The following is a 25,496-nucleotide window of genomic DNA, read 5'->3' on the forward strand; positions in this document are numbered from 1 at the left end:
TATTATAGTTAACAAAAACTGAAACTAAAATGAAAACCATTTTGTTACTTGAAATAAAATACAATTTAATGAAACACTGGGGGGAAACACTAGACTTATAAATAGTAAAATATGAAATAATAAAAAGTATAATAAAAATGACAAAAGCACACAACAAAATTAGTAAAACTAAAATTAGATAAAGTTTCATTTATGTATGACAGACAAATATGCATCACATTAAGTTTATTCATTTATTTCTCACACTCAAATAAAATACACAGCCAGCAAAAAATCGATCCATCAAAAAAAAAAAAAAAAAAAAAAAAAAACAACACAACAGAGTGAATGCACATTTTCACTTATATTTAACAGTAACTTAAAAGTATAACTATAATTTATGCCCTCATCTGCCATTGTTCAGACAAATCTGAAAACAATGGCAAATGTTCTGCATATTAAAGTGGAAATGTAATAGAATGACTTCACCCTTCATTGGCTTGGTGCGGATGGACAGGTCGTGGGGTTGAGTTTGTCACTGAGTTTCTGAATGAGGAGTGAGAGCTCTTCTGTAGCCTGAGATTTCTCCTCTAACAGTTCATATCGCAGACTGGAAATATCCTGCTTGATCTCCTTCAGCTCACCTTTAGATCACACACACAAATATATATATGAAAATATGAACACTGTCAAGAACCTTTAGGCGGGAAATGTGCATAATTGTCATGTAAATAAAAAAGGTCCTTAATAGGCTTCGTATTCTGTAAGCAAAATATACAACCCGAATTCCGGAAAAGTTGGGACGTTTTTTAAATTTTAATAAAATGAAAACTAAAAGACTTTCAAATCACATGAGCCAATATTTTATTCACAATAGAACATAGATAACATAGCAAATGTTTAAACTGAGAAAGTTTACAATTTTATGCACAAAATGAGCTCATTTCAATTTTGATTTCTGCTACAGGTCTCAAAATAGTTGGGACGGGGCATGTTTACCATGGTGTAGCATCTCCTTTTCTTTTCAAAACAGTTTGAAGATGTCTGGGCATTGAGGCTATGAGTTGCTGGAGTTTTGCTGTTGGAATTTGGTCCCATTCTTGCCTTATATAGATTTCCAGCTGCTGAAGAGTTCGTGGTCATCTTTGACGTATTTTTCGTTTAATGATGCGCCAAATGTTCTCTATAGGTGAAAGATCTGGACTGCAGGCAGGCCAGGTTAGCACCCGGACTCTTCTACGACGAAGCCATGCTGTTGTTATAGCTGCAGTATGTGGTTTTGCATTGTCCTGCTGAAATAAACAAGGACTTCCCTGAAATAGACGTTGTTTGGAGGGAAGCATATGTTGCTCTAAAACCTTTATATACCTTTCAGCATTCACAGAGCCTTCCAAAACATGCAAGCTGCCCATACCGTATGCCCTTATGCACCCCTATACCATCAGAGATACTGGCTTTTGAACTGAACGCTGATAATATGCTGGAAGGTCTCCCTCCTCTTTAGCCCGGAGGACACGGCGTCCGTGATTTCCAACAAGAATGTCAAATTTGGACTCGTCTGACCATAAAACACTATTCCACTTTGAAATAGTCCATTTTAAATGAGCCTTGGCCCACAGGACACGACGGCGCTTCTGGACCATGTTCACATATGGCTTCCTTTTTGCATGATAGAGCTTTAGTTGGCATCTGCTGATGGCACGGCGGATTGTGTTTACCGACAGTGGTTTCTGGAAGTATTCCTGGGCCCATTTAGTAATGTCATTGACACAATCATGTCGATGAGTGATGCAGTGTCGTCTGAGAGCCCGAAGACCACGGGCATCAAATAAAGGTCTCCGGCCTTGTCCCTTACGCACAGAGATTTCTCCAGTTTCTCTGAATCTTTTGATGATGTTATGCACTGTAGATGATGAGATTTGCAAAGCCTTTGCAATTTGACGTTGAGGAACATTGTTTTTAAAGTTTTCCACAATTTTTTTACGCAGTCTTTCACAGATTGGAGAGCCTCTGCCCATCTTTACTTCTGAGAGACTCTGCTTCTCTAAGACAAAGCTTTTATAGCTAATCATGTTACAGACCTGATATCAATTAACTTAATTAATCACTAGATGTTCTCCCAGCTGAATCTTTTCAAAACTGCTTGCTTTTTTAGCCATTTGTTGCCCCCGTGCCAACTTTTTTGAGACCTGTAGCAGGCATTAAATTTTAAATGAGCTAATTAAGTGGATAAAAGTGTAAAATTTCTCAGTTTAAACATTTGCTACGTTATCCATGTTCTATTGTGAATAAAATATTGGCTCATGTGATTTGAAATTCCTTTAGTTTTCATTTTATTAAAATTTAAAAAACGTCCCAACTTTTCCGGAATTCGGGTTGTACTTTTTTTAATCTTATTAATTATTTATTTATTTTTCTTTCAATTATGAGGTGCAATATGGACAGGTCTTTGTGATATTCAATCTTACATAAACTTTGAGAATTATTATAATATCCTAGTCATACTAGCTTTATCACAGAATCATTTTCTTTTCTTTTTTTATATCCAATTGATTGGTTTTATGGCAAATGTTCCCATTTATTGTTTTTAGCAGTTATATAAACAAGAAGCTCATTGGAAATCACACTTCACCTTCATTCACTTCATCATTTTCTTTGTCCACTTGTGCTTTCAGTACATAGCGTTTGATGAGACGCTTCATAATTTGCTGTGTGAGGGAATCAGACAAAATGACGATCAGAGAAATTGATAAGGGTGAAATCTGCAGTGACGATTCATCATATGAGTGAAAGAGAGAGAGAGAGAGAGAGAGAGAGAGAGAGATGATGAGGTCTTGCCTGATAGCGTGTGGGTTGATTTAGGATGCTGTTGAAGCTGTGAGAGTCCGGCATCCTCATGCTCGACTGGGGGAAGAGGTTCAGCTGTGAACATAGAGAAACTGATTGATTAGTATCTAACTACAGTTTTAAGTGTGTAAGTACACATTCAGAAATTGATAACATTTCAGAAGCAATTAAATGTAAAATAAAATTATCTATAACTTTTGGTCACCAGAGGGCGCCACAAACCACTGAAATCACTAAAGAATTTCTCAGCATTGCTGTTAGTGTTAACTAAACCATGGCAAAGTGTTTCCAGTAATTGAAATAAAACGGAAACAAAATTATATATATATATATATATATATATATATATATATATATATATAAAATTGTATTCAACAATAAAACTATAAAGAAATATTGAAAAAACAACAATGAACAAAAATGTCAAAAGCATGTAATGAATTTCCTCAAATTAATTAAAATGCAAGCTGTATATCACTATATACTATAATAGCACATACTGTAAATACTACTAAAAAATGCTCTGGTAATTCTCTAGCAGTAAATTATCCAGTTAAACACATTTCCGTTAACCATAAAACAATGCAATGAAGTTCAAAATGTAAAATACATGTTAAGCACCTGTAAAAAATCTATATAAAGAAATTATGAAAATCCCTTCATATTAATACAGTACATTGTGTAAACTAAAGTGCAGTTCAACAGTTCTTACTGTAAAGACAGGCTCAAACAACAGCCTGTGGTAGTTGTCGGAAAAACAAAAACTACAATCTGTTGCGATTATAATTGAATTCATAACAGCTTGAATGGCTCTGTTCATGAGTGAATGTTAAAAGAGCAGTCATGCAGGCAGTCTCTTCTGTGTCTTGTAGATGGGGGTCTATCTCTTCACGTGTTTTTGACAGTTTTTCAATTACGCAGCCCACAAGAGACGCTGGCCTGTTCAGAGTGAATAAGACGGAGGCCTCTGCCACAGATTAATCACAATAATGCAGTTACTCTTGTGGTTTTGTGGACATGTGCTCACGCTCACACAGGAGATGAAGTGACATTTGCCCTGAGGAAGCAATGATCATCTCTCACCTCTTCATCAGAGTTTGCTCCCCTCTGTTCCACACTGAAACAGCACTGATTCTCTCTGCAGGCTAAATAAGGACAAACACTATCCGTCTTTTTTTTGTGGAAATGCTAAAAAGCGGTGTGGCTTGGGAAATGTGGATAAGTAAATGACATAGGGAGGAATTATCTGGTCTTTATTGGATGGATAGATCATTGTGGCTTATTTTCACTGAAAAAAACAAAACAATCTTATTGAGAATGGAGGCTGAAAATTTATGGTGTTCAGTGAATTATCACACTGAGAGCAGGGCAGATGGGAGGAGATGTGCTTCATCCTTTAAAATCTGAATGGAAGGTGGAGAAATGTGTTAAGCTTTAGATTTCAGTGAGAGGAGGAAAGATATCATGCATCATTCAAGAGCTCTCTCTCTCTCTCTCTCTCTCTCACACACACACACACACACACACACACACACACACACACACATTAAAGTCTCTGGATGGAATTGAAATGGAATGTCTTTTAAATAAAAATTCAAACCATGAATCTGAATTGCATTAGCAATTCAAGAATGCAGAATTATAATTTAAATTTTAAAAAGTGGAATTAAAACAGAATACAAATGAAGTCTGTTATAGAAGTCTACTATAGAAATAAATCTTAGAAGTTGATTTATCAGTAATTTCATTTTTCACTATGACTTACCTTAAATACCAAATATGTTATTATACACAACATATGGGGTATTTCCAAAATCATTAGTTCATATTGATAATCATATTTAAAATGGCAGCTATAAAAAAGAATTTTTTTTTTTTAGAGAAACATATCATGGTATTTTGTATATTTAAATGTATTATTGTATATTATATAATGTGTTTGTAATTAGACTCATAAATTAATTGCGTACATATCTACTATTTGAGGATTAAAATGTAAAAACTATACGAAATTCTATAATTGTATAATGAAAATGTTTTATAAATTCAGTTTTAAAAATTGTACTAACTAGGAATTGACTAGGATTAAATATAACCATATTAACTGAACACACACACACACACACACACACACACACACACACACACACACACACACACACACACACATATATATATATATATATAGTTAGAGAGAGAGAGAGAGAGAGAGAGAGAGAGACTATTGTATATTGCTCTGTTGTGTTGAATTTTCATTGAATTCTAAATCAAAACATTCCTCTTCAACTTTCTGTGTATTTTTGCCAATTCAATTCAAATTCACACTCATAAACTGAAAAATGCCTTAAATTCAGTATCTTGTGCAACCCTGACACAAATCAGTACATACAAACACTAAACAGCAGCAGACACATACCCTGGACTTCGAGCTGTCCATGCCCAGCTCCACGTCTTTTTTCAGGTGGCGCCGGCGACACCGGAGCAGGTTGATCAGTCTCTTCATACACAGATAGAAAGACTTCGGACTGGGGATGATGCTGAATGGAGGCGGGAGAGTCTTGCCATTGTCAAAATATGAGAGCCAGAGTTTAGACCGAGCAAACTTCCACTCCACATCGGCATCATCCTGCGGGAAACAGAGTGTTAGATCCTGTATATAGCTATTAGAAATCATCATACTATAAGAAGCCGAGGCTTTGATATGACTAGGAATAAGGGTTAACCCTTATGTTGTGTTATGGTCATTTTGATCCAAAGACAATATTCTTTCTCCAGAAAATGCTACTTAATGTTATCATATTGGACTAAAAATGTACTGATTTTGTCCTGAGATTTTTCTCCACGTTGTTACTCTTGTGGTGTTCCCATTCAAAAATATAAATAAGTTTGATAATATAGCATAATGAGATATTTTAAAATGCCAGTCATTTTTGACTGGGAAAACTGAATTAAGTAAACGATTCTCAGCAGAGCATGGCAAGGGTTAAGCTGGGGTTCAGTGTATAAGAATTACATTTTTGGTCAGCAATAAATGCTAAATGCCTCCTCTCCAGAAATGTGAAGTATGGGCAATTTGCACAAGAATAATTGCGAGAGTCTAAACCCAGTCTGTGGTCCTCAAAGACTCTAAGAGTCCTTCTGAATGATTACAGTCATTTAAACAGCAGCATTAAAAGCTTCAGACATCATTTTCTCCCAGGGGACTATTGGAAACACAGATGACAAGTCTGATCTGATTTCAGATGTATTTTCACCAAAGACACCTTTAAGGGAAAAGTTCACCCAAATATGAAAATTTCAAAGATGTAGATGACTACAAAATAGGAGTACATTATCTATAATAACTCTTCCTCCAGAGAAAATGTCCATCCCCTGTTGTCTCTCACATCAAAATCCACTGACATTTTCGATTAGAAATTAAGCTCTGAGCACAAGTTTTGTTGGAAAGAAGAAAGAAGTCATTCATTCATATTAATTAGTCTGGGCAATCACTGCTTGACACCTGGAGTATATAAGCTCTGAACTCTTTCATTTTTTGCAGTCTACGACACTGACGTTCCCCTTCCATCCTCCCCACCACCACCAGGTTGGCCCTGTCCATCCGTGGGGGTAGGTTCTGCCTCGGCACTGATCTTCAGACAGGAGCCGCCGAATCTGCTTCCCCATAATTAGGACTAAGGACAGGGTCTATGCCAAGGAACTCTTCTATACAACTATACATGAATCATTGTAACTCACTACCATCTGTCAATACTTTGCAGAACAAATACAATGCAAAAGCTCAAAAGTGTGTACTTTTTCTTCACCAAAAGAGTACATACTTTAAGGGTGTAGTATATGTAGGCAAACTGGGATACTGTATTGGAAAATCACTCACCTCTATTTCCTGGTATGAGCTGTTTATCATGGCAATAAGCATGTTGAGCAGAACCACCACCATGGTAACATTATAGATCCCGAACAGCACGTAGCCAATGTTTTCGATAAATTTATGATCATATTTTAACACCACAGAAGACACCTCAGACAGCCCGAATATGGACCAAAAGAGAGTTTTAAAGCTTTCCTCAACCCTGTGAACAAAGACAAAAGGGAATGGAGTCTTAAATGTCGATGTGAAATACCCGTAACCCATTTTACATTTTTGTTTTAGTAATTTTTTTATGTATGTCTTTTGTCGATTATATATATATTTATAATTAATATATATATTATTCCATTCATATATAATTTCTATTTTATTTTAGGGTTATAATAAAACCCATTATATTAAATAATAAATTTTTATGCTGTTTTCTGAGCACAGAAAAATGTAGCTGATTACTGTTTGGAATAAAAGGATTTTAGATGGAAGAGTAGTTTGTGATATATGACATCGCCACCACAGCTGTTAAATTTATCTGGTCACCTTTATTTCCTACAAATACAAAAGCAACAGTTATTCTTTTTCCTGTCGGATTTTAATATTCTTCCACTATTTGGTATTGTGGCCATCCTCTTCGTCTGTTCTTCATTATTTTGCGAGCTTTCTTGCTGTTGGCTGAGTAGAAGTCAATGTTAATTTCATTGCTCTAATTAAGGAATGTAACAGGCTGGATTAGAGAATATTTAATTATGTGAAAATGAGCATTAGACTATGTGGAAAAAGCTGCTGCGCACTGAAATAAACATGATATTTATTTAATATGACAAATGTTTGTAAAGTCATGTAGCCTACACTCATGAACCTTTTTTTGCGTAAAGCTTTACCAGACTGAATTATGTTTTTAAACTTCATGTTTAGCTGCCTTTTTCTTTTCTTTTGCCTGTAGGATACCTTGAAAATTAATATTAGTTCAATAACTTACCGTTCCCCAAGTTTTTAGCTTTAAAATTGAATAGTGTTTAAGAATTAAAGTTATTTATTGACTCTGAGGTATGCTGATGTCTTTTTGTCACTGCTGTTGCCATGGTGAATCATAATTTCAGAGCTCTATTGATCATGGCTTTTCATAGTCGTGGTGCACGCCAGCGGCGTAGCCACGAGGGGGCCTGGGTGGGCCTTGGCCCCCTCATTTACATGTCCGGCCCCCTCAGATTTCCAATTGGTTAAAATAAAATAAATAAAATCAGAAAATGTTGATTTGTCAGTCTGATTGATAGATTCACCAATCAAAATGCTGTGCGGTAAAATGCGGCTGTTTTCAAATTTGATTTGATTAGCCTATGTCACGTGTTGTAGGCCTACTTAACTTACGCTGTCATCTTCGCTTGCGTGTTGATCATTAATATTTGGTGACAATGGCAACTGCCACGCAAAGTACGATATTACGCTTTTTCAAAAAAGCACAGAAAGATGAGCGAGAAGGAGAAAATGTGCCATCTACATCATCTGAGTCTGCTTCTGCCACAGCGAGTGAAGTGGCACCTGAGGCTTCTCAGGACACAGAAATGCCTATTGCATCACAGGAGTGTAGCGGTGAGACTTCCACGACACAGATCGGCATAATGCCCAATGATTTGTCTGCAATTGATGAACCGCCTTCACAACCAGTGATGAACACATTTCCTTACACTGAGTTTGCCGGAAAGAATCGTTGCTTTTCCCCAAAATGGTACAATGAGTTCACATGGCTTGAATATAGTTCAACAAATAATGCTGTGTTTTGCAAAGCATGTCGGCATTTTCCCGATCCATGTGCAGAAAAAGCATTCATCTGTGATGGATTCACAGACTGGAAACACCTCCGTAGGTCATGTATCAGACACCAAGCCAGCAAATCTCATTCCCTTTCCGTTTGTAAATATGAGGGATATAAAGCCACCCGTAAAACCCATGGTACTGTTTTAAACCAGCTCTTTCGGGATGACCGCACGTTTGTGGAGAAAAACCGCGAACAATGAATTGACATTGTTATGTTCTGTGCAAAACAAGGCATTGCTTTACGTGGCCACAAGGAAAATGAAGAGGCCTTAAATAAGGGCAATTTTTTGGAACTGTTTAGCTTAATTGCCAAGCATGACCCAAACGTGCAAAATCGTCTCAAGGAGATACCAAAAAACGCCAGACTAATGAGTGCAGAAATTCAGAACGAGTTACTTGAATGTGCAGCCTCGCTACTTCTACGAAAGATCAAGTCTGAGTTGCATGAGACGCCATACACCTACTACGCAATTATGGCAGATGAATGCAAGGACATTTCGAAACGCGAGCTTGTGGCTGTGTGTGTAAGATACGTTCATGCAGGCAAAGTTAAGGAGAGAGCGGTTGGATTAGTTGAAACGGGAGATATGAGTGCTAATGGAATTTCTGCTAAGATTTTGCAAGTAATTGAGCCATTACAGTTGGATCCATCTCTTTGCGTTGGCTTTGGCTTTGATGGGGCTTCTGTTATGTCAGGTAACAAGGGTGGGGTGCACTTGATTCTAAAGCGTACTTTTCCAAATGCCTTGTACGTGCATTGCAACTCGCACAGGCTGAATTTAGTTCTCTGCACCGCAACGAAGGTATCTGGCCATGTCGATACTTTTTTTGATACTGTGAACTCTTTGCACACTTTCAAGACTGGTGTGCACAGGCATGCCCGTTTTTTAGAGATCCAGAAGGAGCTTTATCCTCACAGAAGGTGTCTTGAACTTGAACGATCTACAGATACAAGGTGGAGCTCGAAATCTGGCTCCATCGGCAAAGTACTGACGTTGTTTGATGTAATTTTAGAAACGCTGGCGGAGTTCTCCGAAACAAGTGGCCAAAAGAAACTAGAAGCTGATTCACTCATGCATCAAATTCAGACAAAAAAAATTTGTATTTCTGGTGACATTTGGGAAACTATTTGAGACCAGCGATGTTGCTACCAGGGGTTTACAGAGCAGCACAATATCAGTCACCGACTGCCTATCGCTGATAAAAAATCTAAGGGACATGTATGTACAGCTCAGAGAAAATGTGCAAAATGATTTCGACAAAGTTTTAAAGTTGACTGATGAACTGATGGAAAAGAATTCCATTTCCAACTGGGATGTCACCAGCACCAGAGTAAGAAAGCTACCGGCTCGACTGAAAGAGTCTCTGGTTTCATGTAGTTTAGGCAAATCCACAGCCATAAAGGACAATTCTGATCTCAACAAACTATGGATTGATATTTTAGACCGACAAATCAATGAACTGAACAGCCGCTTTCAAGAGGATCAATGCGGATTAATGCGTGCAGCTGCTGCGTGTTTGCCCAGCTCTGAATTTTTTTCAAAAGGCGAGCTACTGAGGATGCCCTGCGAACACTATGGCGTTTCATTTGAAGAAGCCGAACTAAGCATTTTCTTTCAACTTATGTGCAGGAAAATAGACGATGGCCACTCTTTCTCTTCCCTCATGGAGGTTTTGGACACCTGCCCCTCTGATGTCTTCCCAAACATACATAAACTCTTAAAGATAATGGTCACACTGCCAATGACTTCTTGTAGTGTCGAAAGACTATTCTCAACAGTTGGAAGAGTCAAATCATCTTTGAGATCACACATGACAACTTCGCGTTTAAATAATCTTTCCCTGCTGTCTTTTGAACGAGAACTGGCGGATTCTTTGGACTATGATGACATCATTGACATTTTTAATAATCGCCCCCGTAGACTCCGCCTTGTCATGTAAAAGGTAATCCCATGGTTTAAATTATAGCCGCTGAGCTATATTGTATGCTGTTATACTGCTGAAACAGTGAAGTAAAAATGCTGCGACTTTATGCTGTATATATTCTGCTTTTCTTCGAACGTAAATTGTTTGATTTTGTGGACTGAGTATGATGACATCGTTCATCGTTGACAACATTTAATATTCGCCCTCATAGAGTAAAAGGTTATAATCACCTTGCTGTGTGCTGTTATGTCTGTTCTGCTGAAACGGTGAAGTAAATATGCTGTTTAAAATGTGTACAGGTGTTAAGCTGTTTTATTTATAGGTGTTTATATACATATATATATATATATATATATATATATATATATATATATAATGAAATGAGTTGCCCCCTCATTTTAAGCTGGGACCCCCCAAAAATCAAATTCTGGCTACGCCCCTGGTAAAATCAGTCAACCTACTCAGAGTTGATTAAACTAATAACCCCCCAAAAAACTTGAAGTTTCCCATCTCAGGAGTTATTTAACTCAAAGTTCAAGTTTCAACTCAGAGTTGGTTGAAGCTCCTTATTGAAACAGGCCCCTGATATGTCTGAGTGTGTCAGATAAGAGAGAAATACAAAATGTGCAGAGCGGTGGGTCCCCAGGACCGGTATTGAAATACACTGATCAAGACAATAAGATAAAATTTTCTGGAAAAACTAGATAAGGTAACTAGAGACTAGATAAGGAGAATGACTGCAATGCAAGTCTTCATTACATCTTTGGAGATCAGCTGTGAAAATGAATCTTCCACTCACACGGACGCAAGAATGATAGGATTGAGTAAACGACTCCAGACTTGTATTTTAGGAGTCTACTGTGAGCATGTCCAGTACACACACACACACACACACACACAAGTCAACTTGTAGGTTGACTTTTTTCATAACCTCTTACTTGCTATAAAACAATCCTCATCATGTTGGAGGTACTCTAGTGTGAAATGAGCTCCAGCATTTGACAGCCTCACATTTGATAGGACACCAAGACTTCATTTCACAGGACTGACACTTCCACTACAGTATCTCCGCCTGACAGACCACAGAGCCTTACTCTGAGTGGAGCTTTTGCATGTGGTATATCTGTGACCATGATCAAAAGTTTTTGCAGTGACATAAATGTGAGACCATCCATGTGTATGGTTGCTTTTCAACCAAGGGAGTGGGCTCTCTCATAACTCTCCCCAAAAACACTGCCACGAAAAAAGAATGGTATCAAAAAATCCTGCAAGAGTGACTTCTTCCAACGATCCATGAGCAATTTGGTTAAAGATACCTGTGCATTTCCAGCATGATGGAGCACCATGTCACAAAGCAAGACTGATAAAGAAGTGGCTTGAAGATCATTACATTGAAACATTGGATCTGTGGCCAGGCAACTCCCCAGATCTCAATGCCACAGAGAACTTGTGGTCAGTCCTCAAAAGGCGAGTGGACAAACAGAAACCCACAAATTGTGATCAACTCTGACTAATAAGGCAAGAATGGATTTTAACGTGCTGGAAATGTAGGTTCATGCCAAATCTTATAAACTATCTTTTAGGCAGCAGTTAGGGCAGTGTGGAGGATCCTATGATAGTTAATAATGAGATCAAGGTCATCAAGATAATTTATGAGCATCATCATTCCATAATCAGAGACTGGGATGTTTAGAGATAACCATATCGAATAACTCAGACGAGACTTGGAAAACCTTGTCCCAAAACTCATAAAACACGTGAATATAGGTCCACACATTATAATTACAGAGTGTACGAAATGGGGTAGGCAGGCATTTCTTTTCGTTGGGGATTAAATATTGTTTAGCTCTTCTGTTTTTATTAGTTTCAGTGGTTCTAGTTTCCCTGTTTCCTTGCCTTTGTGTTTTGATCCCTGGGGCCCGTTTCACAAAGGAGGTTAAGTGACAACTCTAAGTATGTTAACCCTGAAATGAGGGAAACTCTAGTTTTCTGTTTCAGAATGGGAGGTTTGTAAAACCCCGAGAAAGCAGGATAAGTCAAGCCTGTTTCTGAAAGAGAGCTAACTTATACTCAGAGTCAGATACCATGGTAACTTACTCTATGAACCTAACCTGGTCAGGAGCAGGTTTTCTTCGATAAACCCAGAGTTTCTTTCGGTCTCCTCCCCCTTTTTAAACACTTCAGTGATGCACGCTGGAAAAATGCTCTTGCACTAAGAGTTTTTTTTTAATCTTCTTCTTTTTCCTCAAGTTCAAATATAAAAAAAGAGGGGGGGGGGGACTAAATTAAGTGCATTTTACTTAAGTCAAATTATATGTCAGTGTGGTAATAAAAATAATCTTAATGCAAATGGGAAACAAGATTATTCTGAGTGTCTATTACAAATACTGTAGCTCCACCCTCCATCGACACATAAGGTTAAATACGACACATGTGAATAACAGCTTCAATGGTGTTGGCAGTAATGTTTTGAGCACGGAAAACTAGCTTGTAACGCGATTGATTGGGTTAGAAGGGTTTTTCTTGGTAAATAGACTATATAGAGGTGGTGTTGGAGCAGTGGATAAGACGCATGCCTTTGGTGTGAGAGACCCGGGTTCAAAACCACTGTGAGACACCAATGTGTCCCTGAGCAAGACACTTAACCCCTAGTTGCTCCAGAGGCGTGCGACCTCTGACATATATAGCAATTGTAAGTCGCTTTGGATAAAATCATCAGATAAATGTAAATATATCACGATTTTCACTGTACATTTTTTCTGTAAATAGGATCAGTCGCTAAGAAAGTATGTTAATTCCACTTAGTGTAAATAGCCACTTCATATTATTATTTTATATATATTTTTTGCCCATTACTTCTTGTAGTGTCGAAAGACTCTTCTCAACAGTTGGAAGACTGTTAATCTAATTAATCTAATGTTCTGCCAGTTTTCACCTGTGATATTATAACACTGATAAGAATTACATTTGTATCGAGTCTGAAGTATGCAGACGGCTTTTTGGCGGGAGCTGTTGCCATGGTGAATTGTAATATCGGCGCTCTATTGATAATGACTTTTTATAGTTGTGGTGCACGCGCTTAACTCAGAGTCAGTCAATTTAGAGTTGATTAAACCAACTCATTTCAGCTGTTCTGTAACCGAAAACTCAGAGTTTCCCATCTCAGGGTAAGTCAACTCAGAGTTCAAGTTTAAACTCAGAGTTGGTTGAACCTCCTTAGTGAAACAGGCCCCTGGACTGTCTCTCCTTGTTTATTAGTGTTTGCTGCCTGCCCTGACCTTCACCTGACTTGTGGATTACTCTTTTGTCTTTGCCCTGGATATACTGGATATTGTTCAGACACCTCCCTTCATTACAATAAGCCTTATGGATAAGTTAGCAGTGTATTAATTGATGGGCAGTATTTTTGGACATTATCGGAACAAACATTTTTTTTTTGTAAAAGTAATTGCTATAAAGTATTTAGAAATGTGTTGGTCAGGATGGACACTGCAACAGCGGACTATTCATTTTCTGAGGTTTTACTATTTAGTTTATCTTGATTGTTTTTTGTTGTTGTTTTATCAATAATAATTTAATAATTAGCGCAAGTATGTGTCCTATATAGTCTGATAGACCTGAAATTAATTCACCTGAATTAAGCTGTCTATAATCTTACTTTCTTCAAAAATTTTAAATAATAAAAAATGATATCTTTATATAGCTTTGACTGCTCAAACCCCTGCCCTTTTTCAAAATGCATTTGAATTATAATTAAAATGTGTACAAAACAGTAACAAATGCTGAAAGTAAGAAAATTCCTGTTTATTTTTTACACATCTGTCAGTCTGAGGTGTTGCCATAACGTGTTGCTATAGGTTGTGTGTGTTTTGTTTGACTGACTGATATTCCACAAACCTAGGCTCTCGAACCATTTATGGTTCTTTCAGTGAGTTGTTGAATGTAGATTTGTAATTCTGATGTGTTATGTAGTTCCTGCATATAGGCACAAGGGGGCAATTGGTGAATATAATCCTATTCAGTGTATGCAAAGGAATAAGAAAATAAAAAAAAGTAGAACTGCCGGTGCATTCCAACTGGGATATATCGCCCTCCAAGGGGCACTTCAGAGTGAAAACAATCATGGCCACCATATTGAAGGGTCATTCCAAACCGAAGTGCTCAAAACTGGCCACTTCAAATGGCCCTTCAGAATGAAGGATTTCAAAGGGTACAATTGATGGACATTTCGGGCTCCCATGATCCTTTGCACAGATTATTTGCATATTGTAAGTGAAAAACCTGATGGTGGAGGCCATAAAAGAGATGTCACCACCTAAGAATTGTGCTGAACTTGAAACAATTCTCTTCATGGTCAATAATCTTTCAAAGTTTGCACCAAGCCTTTCAGACATAAATGCACCTCTAAGACAGCGTGACAGTGAGTTTGTATGGGAGAAACAACATGATGCAGATTTCAAGATGAAAGACATGATTACAAGGGAGCCAGGACCTGTGTTAGCATTCTTCAACACAAGCAAAGACCTCACACTGCAAGTGGATGTCTCCAAATATGGATTAGGCGCAGTGTTGCTTCAGGAATGTAAACCACTCATATATGCCTCAAAGTCACTCACAGAGACGGAAATAAGCTATGCTCAGACCGTGAAAGAGCTCCTGGCTATCTTCTGGGGCTGCAAGAGATTTCATCAATATGTTTATGGATGGCACATAACAGTAGATTCCGATCATAATCCCCTTAAAGCAATCGTCAGAAAGCCACGAACTGCAGCACCACCAAGACTGCAAAGGATGATCTGGCAGTTACAAAAGTAGAGTTTCACCATTGTACACATTCCTGGAAAAGATATTCCAGTGACTGACACTGTTAAGAAAATCAATGCCTTGCACTTATCACAGCCTCAGTGAGAAGATGGATGTTCAAGTACATACTGTAATCACTGCTCTCCCCGTCAGTGATGCGATGCTCAGCAATATTCAAGAAGTAACAAAAAAAGATGCCCAAATGTCCACACTAAAAAGAGTGATTAAAGAAGGATGGCCTGCCGAAAGAAAGGGATGCCCTACAGCCATCCTAGAGTACTGAAATCATAGGGATGAGTTATTGGAGATGGGTGGTATAATCTTCAAGGGTGAAAAGATAATAATCCCCATGCAGCTGAGAGAAAAGTTGCTTAAACGCATTCATGCAGGACACATTGAGAAATCAAACAGTGAGCTAGAGACATTCTCTTCTGGCCTGGCATGTCCAAGCAGATCGCCAGCATGGTTGAACGGTGCTCCATCTGTCCTGAGCATTGTATGTCAAATGCAAAAGAACCACTCATTTCCCATCCTATACCAAACAGTGATGATTATAAAGTGGTGGTACATTACTACAGCTGTTACTTTGATTAGGAGAAGCACAAGAGCATCACAGCTGCTGCAGTGATCCTGAAACATGGTATCCCTGAAAAGGTTATCTCAGACAATGGGCCTCAATTCAGCTCAAAAGAGTTTGAAAACTTTGCTCATACTTGGGCCTTTGTGCACGTCACAAGCAGCCTGCATTACCCACAGAGCAATGGGCTCAGTGAGAAGGCAGTACAGATTGCAAAATCATTAATGGACAAAGCAAAAGCAGACAAAAAAAACCCATATATCAATCTAGGCGGATCGCTGCTCTAAGAAAATAAAAAAAAGATATTGTCACTACCATTGCTATAAATATGTTGTTATATTTTTGTTCTTATGTATGCTGATTGTTTCATGGCCTTAAGGATTTGCACAGCTGCAATATTTTGTTCATTGTCATAGTATGTCAAGCTTTCAAAGAAAGGGGATGTAATATTCAAGTTGTTGAATGTACATTTGTAATTCTGACGTGTTATGTAGTTCCTGCATATAGGCACTAACTTGCAGTGGGTGAATAGGATGTGATGCAGTGTATGCAAAGGAATAAGAGAATTAAAAAGTAGAACCACAATTGTTGAAGCTGATTCAGGAGTCTAGTCATCTTTTCACAAATCAGGGCCGTTACTGTTCACACTTTATGTTACCCTTGGGAGATATCATCAGGAAACATGGTGTTAGCTTTCACTGTTATGCTGATGATACTCAGCTCTATATTTCTTTGAGGCCGGCGAAACATACCAACAACGGAATCCATAGTCGATATAAAAAACTGGATGACGAGTAATTTCTTACGGCTAAATTTCTTACTCTGGCTTGCTTAGTTGGGGACACATCATTTACAGCGATATCGTTGACTTGATTGCAAATGATTGCACAGATACTATCTAAACTGAACTGAGCTTAATGATGACATCACTGAATTCAATGATGAACTGCCTTTAACTGTCATTTTGCATTATTGACACACTGTTTTCCTAATGAATGTTGTTGAGTTGCTTTGACACAATATTTTTTGTTTAAAGCGCTATATAAATAAATGTGGCTTGACTTGACAAATAATACATATGGGTAGAAACAAGGGAAAAATAGACTTTTTTTCATCAATAATCAAAGCTAGTTTGCTGATTTATAAAAAATACATATATTATAGCCTATATTATACCCTAAATACTATTTTAAAATAATTAATCAATGCCTGTTTTAATGTATAATGTATAATATGTATAATACAACAACCAATCATGATCTGACACAAGAAGTTCAAATTTCATTGGACAATCTGAAGTTGAGCAGTAATTTTCCGTTCTTATTCGTAATTGAGTTGAAAATTGGACAGACAAACTTCGTGGAACAATCTGGATCTGCGGTTTGTCTAATTTTATAAATCAAACTCCATCACTAAGAAAATGGATGCTAACTGACTACAAAGCACTGCACACAACCTTGCAGCACCAAAAGTCACATTAATGGAAAGTAGTGTTCAGTTCACTTTATGAGTGCACTATATGAGTACTTATGTACATTGATACATCAATGATACACCTTTGTGACGAGTGAGGTGGGGCCGAGGGACGTGGGAGCGAGGCCGGTGGAGTGATTGGAGATGAGCTACACCTGTTCAACCCACCGGTCTCGAGGCCCACGGAGGAGATGGAAGGATATAAAACTGGAGCGACGACAGTGAAGGAGGAGAGAGGACCAGGCCTGGACTTTATTTTAGGTTTTGGTTTTATTTTGTGCGCATCAGTCGTCCGTGAGGGGCTGGTGCGCTGTTTTGTGTTTATTTTGATTATTAAAGTTTCATGTTGATTGTCCGCCGGTTCCCGCCTCCTTCTTCCCGATAATTATAAAGTTTAATTCATTACAGTGGTGCCGAAGCCCGGGAAAAGGAGGGACGTGCTACTGAAGATCCCTCGCCGCTGTGGTGATTCCGCGGTGCCATCGAGCAGGCGAGGAGGATGCCGCCATGGACGCTCGAGGCGGTGGACTGGAGCGAGTTGCCGGGGACGGGCGAGCTCACTGCCGGCCGCCCGCGATGTGGAGGGACGGCTGCCGTCCGTGAGGGAGCGGAGGAGTCGGCGCTTTTCGCCATGGGGCCGGAGCCTGCTGCCTCCGTGAAGGTATCCGGAGGAGCAGGGAACGGGGGACTCCTGCCGGCTGCCCAAACCCAGAGGAGCCGTCGCCGTCCACCGGGCGGCGGAGGAGTGTCGTGCCATCCGCCGAGGGCCGTCCAGTGCCACCGCCAGGCACCGCGGAGGAGATCGCCCAGCTGGTGGAGGGCCGAGCAGCAGTGCGTCTGGGAACCAGAATTTTTTTTTTCTCTCCCCTCTCTCGTCTCTGTCGCTCCTCCTTCCATCTCCGTTTCTCTCGCCTCATCTGTCCTACCCCCAGGTTCCCGCAGGTCCCCGTGAGTGGTCCCCCCCGGAGGGAGGGGGGGGGGGGGGAGTGGAGCGCAGTCGACCCACCGGTCTCGAGGCCCACGGAGGAGATGGAAGGATATAAAACTGGAGCGACGACAGTGAAGGACGAGAGAGGACCAGGCCTGGACTTTATTTTAGGTTTTGGTTTTATTTTGTGCGCATCAGTCGTCCATGAGGGGCTGGTGCGCTGTTTTGTGTTTATTTTGATTATTAAAGTTTCATGTTGATTGTCCGCCGGTTCCCGCCTCCTTCTTCCCGATGATTATGAAGTTTAATTCATTACAACCTTTTACTATTTCATGAAACTATCATAGTTAATGAAGCCCAAGTGCAACCTACAGGCCTATTGTTGGAATATTATATTTAAAAAAATGATAATTACGAAGCATTATGAAATTTTCCTATGCTCATCAAACCTGCATTAATTTAATCAAAAATACAGAAAAACTTTAATATTGTGAAATATTATAAAAAATTTAAAAGAATGATTTTTTATTTTAATATACTTCAAATTATTGTTTATTTCTGTGATGCAAAGCTGAATTTTCACGAGTCATTACTCCAGCGTCACATGATCTTGAGAAAATGCTGATTTATTACAGTCTTGTAAACATTTATGCTGCTTTATTTATTTATTGGATCCTATTAATAATAATAATTGAAATAATAAAAATAAAGTTTTATTTTTTTAGCAGAAAATCTGAATATTACAAAGATTTCTGAAAGTGACACTGAAGACTGGAGTAATGATGCTAAACAAAAATCAGCTTTAAAAATCACAGGAATAAATGGCATTTTAAAACATATTCAAATAGAAAGCATTTATTTTAAATAGTAAACATATTTCACAATATTACTGCTTTTGTTGTATTTGGACGAGTGGACGAGACGCTGCGCATGACACGTGACGTGCTTTATCAAGGGCCCGACCCGACCCGGCCCGAGGACGGTGGCGGGAAATATTGGCCCGGCCCGGCCCGGCCCGTGGGTCGGGTCGGGTCGAGCCCGAGCTCGAGCTCGGGCAGAGAAACTAAGCTCTAATCTGGATTAAAACTCCAAGATGACATGGTCTAGGAAAGGTATAGCCATGCTGCAACGATAGTAGTGCTTCACAGTTTCAGCAGGTACATTTTCTCTGTGTGTCTGCCTTCCAGCAACACGTGGTTGACTGGTAGGCTGAACATCGACCTGAGCAGCCATCCTGATGGCTTGCTTGTAGATCTGGTTGAAGTCATCCTCAATTATCTCACAAAGCTCCTTGTAGATATTCTTGACCTCATCTACCATGCTAAATGCCTCCACGATGTCAACTGAGGTTTTTTGCAGCTTCACTGTGATGCCTGTAAGGTGGGACAAGACTTGATAGACGGTGAGGAAGGTCAGGATGAAACCGAAGTTTTGGAGCCCAGACAAGAGACTATAGGCCTCTGCTTTGTACTTGCCCTGCCATACAGTGGTGACATCTTGGCTGTAATCTTCTGTATGGAGACCAAGTGCAATGACTTCTAGAGCCTTAACAATGAAGACGAAGGCACTATAAAAGTGGCTGTATGCGTCATGTCTTTCTGCCCATCTTGTGCGACATATGTCAATCAGTGGTTTCCTCTGTCCCATAGAGTGTGCATCCTTATGTACAACCTCCATGAGTAGGTGTTCCCTCTTTGGGCTGTAGGTGAAGAATATGATGGTAGACTTCATCTTGTCAATCATGTTGCGCACAACTGGAAGAGCACAGGAGCGTGCAATGACAAGGTTCAGGCAATGCCAATTACAGTGCATGTACACTGCTTTAGGTGAGTCCTTCTTGATCAGAGCCTGGACACCAACATTTTCACTGCTCATGTTGCTGGCACCATCATACCCCTGGCCTCTGCAATCACCAATCTCTATGTTGAGGTGACTCAGCACATCTTTAATTGAGGTTGCAATGTGGCTGCCTGTGATTCGTGGCAGAGAGCAAATCTCCAGCAATTCCTCCCTTATATTAAGGTCTTTGTCAACAAACCTTACACACAATGGCATCAGCTCTACATTATGGGATGGGATGTCCCCTCATCAGCCATGACTGTATAGATCTGTGCATTTTTTACCTCGTCCACAATCTGGGCCTGAATTATTCTCTTTCCTATCATGTCAATCATCTGATTTTGGGTTTGGGGCGATAGGTAGGTGGCATTTCTGAGCTTTGGCCGTTCCATGTCCTGCTTCAGCTTCTCATCATGGTTTGCAAGTAGTTTCATCAGTGCCAAAAAAATTCCAGGATTGCCAGTAGAATTCTGCGTCTCAGATGTACCTCTAAGTGCAATGCACTGGCGACCACAGTATAGTACACTCTCTGCTACAGACTTGAGTACCGTATTTTCCGGACTATAAGTCACACTTTTTTTCATAATTTGGCTGGTCCTGTGACTTATAGTCAGGTGCGACTTATTTATCAAAATTAATTTGACATGAACCGAGAGAAATGAACCAAGAGAAATTAACTAAGAGAAAACATGACCGTCTACAGCCGTAAGAGGGCGCTCTATGCTGCTCAGGGCTCCTGTAGCCTACACTGAGCAGCATAGAGCGCCCTCTCGCGGCTGGAGACGGTAATGTTTTCTCTTGGTTCTTGGTTCTAAATAAATGCGGCTTATAGTCCAGTGCGACTTATATATGTTTTTTTCCTCATCATGACGTATTTTTGGACTGATGCGACTTATACTCAGGTGCGACTTATAGTCCGAAAAATACGGTATGTGCCTGTTTTCTTTGATATTGGCTTTCTTCTTACTGTCCATAAGGACAGAGATTTGGGTCTGAGGTTTTTCAACTGACTGGAGAAATTAAGTTTTTAGAAGGCTTGTTGTGGTTCCTGAGTAAATGGTATTTCTGGCCATCAGACATCTTACGCACACTCTCTAAGATTTCTTCAACCGATTTTGTGGCCTGAATCAAAAATCCTATATCATTAAATATCTCCTGACCTTCCATGACAGGGTGTGGGTCTTCTTGACCTTCCCTGAGCTGTTGCATTTCACCTTGCCCTTCTCTGAGCTGTCGCATTTCACCTTGCCTTTCTCTGAGCTGTCGCATTTCACCTTGCCCTTCTCTGAGCTGTCGCATTTCACCTTGCCCTTCTCTGAGCTGTCGCATTTCACTTTGCCCTTCTCTGAGCTGTCGCATTTCCCCTTGCCCTTCTCTGAGCTGTCGCATTTCACCTTGCCTTTCTCTGAGCTGTCGCATTTCACCTTGCCCTTCTCTGAGCTGTCGCATTTCACCTTGAACTTCCCTGAGCTGTCGCATTTCACCTTGCCCTCCTCTGAGCTATCGCATTTCACCTTGTCCTTCTCTGAGCTGTCGCATTCCACCTTGCCCTCCTCTGAGCTGTCGCATTTCACCTTGCCCTTCTCTGACCTGTCGCATTTCACCTTGCCCTTCTCTGAGCTGTCGCATTTCACCTTGCCCTTCCCTGAGCTGTCGCATTTCACCTTACCCTTCTCTGAGCTGTCGCATTTCACCTTGCCCTTCTCTGAGCTGTCGCATTTCACCTTGCCCTTCCCTGAGCTGTCGCATTTCACCTTGCCCTTCTCTGAGCTGTCGCATTTCACCTTGCCCTTCTCTGAGCTGTCGCATTTCACCTTGCCCTTCTCTGAGCTGTCGCATTTCACCTTGCCCTTCTCTGAGCTGTCGCATTTCACCTTGACCTTCCCTGAGCTGTTGCATTTCACCTTGCCCTCCTCTGAGCTGTCGCATTTCACCTTGACCTTCCCTGAGCTGTTGTGATTCATCTGTAAATGTACAGTATATGCATTGGTCAGTTATGTAGTATAAAGTGAATCCAACTGTTTCATTATCTGAAATACACCTGTATAGTTTACTTGCAAAGTTATATGTTCCTGTTATCCAGTAACAGTTGGCTTCATACTTTTTGGAAGACAAACAAGGTACTTTACATTTTTTTATTTTTATTTTTTATATTAATAACAAAACAACTATAGTTTCACATGCAATATATGTATGATTAGAAGCAGTTTAGCCTAGCCTATAACATAAATAAAAAATATTTTGGTGTTTTTATAATTTTGTGGTTTATAGATCTTAGATGGGAAATTCACTGTATATCAGGAACAACCTCAGCTACCTTCTGCTCCAGTGGGGTTGACGACTGTTAGTTATCAAATGTTATAGGTTATATAGTAAATATAACAACCTTACCCTGTTTACCAGTTTTTTTTTAAACATATGTTCAATATTCTGCGACAATGACGCTGCTGCTTGCTTTCTCTTCCGGCTCTCCTGCTCTTTTCGCCCCATACTCACTATTTGGTTGTACTGCCTGACATAAAAACAGTCAAACACCTTTTTTTGAAGCTTTGTCAATGACTAAACACTCCAGTTTCATTCATTAGATGTATGTAAATCCAACTTCAAATAGATTGGTGTAAAAAAATCTGAACATTTTAGTAACTAAGAAGAATTGTATTAGGTTTAGTAACAACATGTTTGTTATATTGTTTACATGGTACAATTTCTGGTTAGCCACGTTTTTTGTGCTTGACAAGTTTTATGATTTCAGTTCACTGCTTCTGATTTGATTCAATATTGACTCATTTGGATAAATATTAGGTAGGCTACATAAGATATAGGCATTCATTTTTTTAAAGAAAAAAAAAAAACTCACCTAATCAGTCCTATCAGCTGGTAATAATTTTTAGGTTACTGAAATATATTGCGTTTTATTATTATAACAACAACTGTATTTAATGATATGAGTAAAAATATAATAAATATGTAATATAATAGGCCTACAGATAATTAGCTAAATATTCTCTATAGCTCTTTTTTTCTAGCCAACTAACGTGCTACATATATGGTAATTACATGGTTTTCCTTAGGTAAATGTTATGTGATATAATTGTTCTCCAGCAGTTTATTGAACTCTTTGCGCATTGAAAAAAACTGATTGATCGATATGAGGAGGAATATACATTTCGGTAAGTAATGTATCTTTCAACATTGTTCATTCGTGTTTATTTACTATTAGCTAGAGATGATCCTGCCACTATCGGGATCTGTCACGTCACATTAACAAGCGCCAAAACTTATTGCTTGAATTTTCTAATAAAATTGACAGAATCTGAGAGCTGAGATTATTTTTTATAACATAAGTATCCTGCTCTGTCTTGTCTGACGGTCTCTATGTTGTCTTTGCTTTGCGATTTTACTGTGTGTGAGAAAATGGATGTGTGGCGTAAGAGCGTGTGGAAAGTGTCAATTCAGTGTGTCTCATGGTGAATGCGTGAGAGTTGGCAAGCATCATAAATCAATGAATCATTCCAGATAATTTACCTCAAGTGGTCTGCTTTAAAGTTCTCAGAGGAATAAGACACGCACGGAAGGAAAGGCATTTCCATTGGTTCCAGTCTGCCGGTATTGGCCAATCAAAAAAGTCGATATTGCACAGCCAATATCACTGAATTTCCCAATATGTTTTATTATTATTATTACGTTACGTTTATATGGCTATTATATTGTAAACTATTGAGTGGATAAAATACAGAAATCCTTTTAATAAAAAAAAAAATATACAATAACCCCCCCCCATCATTCAGAGGCGATGCTTCTTCACAGTTGCTTTGAAAAGTGTATTGCGAGAAGAACTCTCTCTGAACTGCATGCGCGGCACACACACACACACACACACACACACACACACACACACACACACACACACACACATCCAGCTACAATAATCATATTAATTTGAAACAGCAACCATATTTGTCACAAGCATTGATTAAAACAATGCTGACAATAATCACATTAAAAAAAAAAAAAACACGACTTAAATTTTCGAACCTTTGGCAAGGAGGGGGGGGGGGGGCGCATATATATTGCCACTATTTTACAACTCTCTGCATGTCCCTTGGAAGACTTTGACCCTAAAATATATACTAGGGATGCACCGAATATTCGGCCACCGAATATTTTCGGCCGAGAATGGCCCAAAAGTGCATTTTCGGTTTTCGGGCCGATAGACTTTTATCACCGAAACAACACGGCCGAAATGTTGTGATGACGCAAACAGAAACCGCGACCTGCACGTGCACCTGCATAGCGCAGACCACGAGCTCCCCGCGACATTCACTTCACACCAGAGGGTCTTAGAGAACATTCTCTCTATTCTTATTCCTTTATTCGCAGCACTAAAGCGTCTCCTAACAAAGAGATTGAGACGGACCACGAAGTGAGAACAAAGAAAGGTACAGTCTTATAGAGTCTGTTAGCACACGTCTCACTGAGATCTTTTCGGATCCTCTGCACTTCATCGCGAATGTGCTTGATCCGCGTTATAAAGACCATTACTTGGATGCGGAAATAAGGCAGCGCGCACGAGAAATGATCCAGGCCGCGCTGGGTGCGGAGAACCCGCGTGGAGACGGAGAAGCGCCAAGCGCAGGAGACTGAGATCAGAGCACAGAAAAAAAGACTCGTCTCTGTGCACCAGATGAGGGGCATGCACCCTCGGTGTCTGATGTGTTCAGTGGAATTCTGCAAGAAAGTGCCTCAAATAATAATAATACGTTGGCTATTTTGTTCTTAGGCTACTATATATGTGACATATTATTATATTATATATGTATATAATATAATATATATATTATATTATTATGACATATTATTTTTGCTAGATTTCTGCTTTAATTTGATAAAAATGTTTATTTATGCCCTGGCCCTATGTAAATACACTCTCTCAAATATTTCTCAAATGTCAGGCAGATGACAAGCTCAACTGCTCAACAGCTAGATGGTTATCTGTCTGAAGTCCCCATCCCCAGAAGTGATAACAGTCTTGCCTACTGGAGAAGTAATGCACTTTCTAGTCCTACAGAGAACAATTTCAAATGCACTTGACCTAAATGCACTTTGTTTTTATGAGAGAACAGTTCATTTTAAAACCTTTCTGCAGGCCAGTAGGCCTGTACATTATTATTTAATATACACATGAGGGGGATACATTTTTAGTTTTAATTTAATTTATACTGTGCATTGTTGCAATGTGCTTAATAAATATTTGCATAATTTGTAATTAAGTATTTTTGTTTTTTATAATTTATGTAATTGTAATTATCTTTGAAACTTTAATATTAATTTATGCAATTGCAATGTCTTCATTTTAGTAAAATTATTACACGGTCATAGCAATAAATGCAATGGTACTAATAATTGGCATAATTTCTTTCGGTGTTTCGGTTTCGGTTTTC

General features: G+C 39.2%; 1 protein-coding gene across 1 annotated transcript in view; it reads right to left on the minus strand.

The window, feature by feature from the left end:
* Positions 1–322: 322 nt before the first annotated feature.
* LOC132113932 (short transient receptor potential channel 3-like) overlaps positions 323–25,496 on the minus strand; it is a 64,557-nt gene continuing 39,383 nt past the window's right edge. The window contains exons 9-13 of the mRNA XM_059521991.1: positions 6,704–6,899; positions 5,243–5,452; positions 2,818–2,901; positions 2,612–2,687; positions 323–623 (exon numbers count right to left, since the gene is read on the minus strand). Of these exons, the coding sequence (XP_059377974.1) occupies positions 472–623; positions 2,612–2,687; positions 2,818–2,901; positions 5,243–5,452; positions 6,704–6,899 (718 nt within the window). The 3' untranslated portion in view covers positions 323–471. The remainder of the gene's footprint in view (positions 624–2,611; positions 2,688–2,817; positions 2,902–5,242; positions 5,453–6,703; positions 6,900–25,496) is intronic.

Source organism: Carassius carassius, chromosome 33, assembly GCF_963082965.1.
Source record: "Carassius carassius chromosome 33, fCarCar2.1, whole genome shotgun sequence".
NCBI lineage: Eukaryota > Metazoa > Chordata > Actinopteri > Cypriniformes > Cyprinidae > Carassius > Carassius carassius.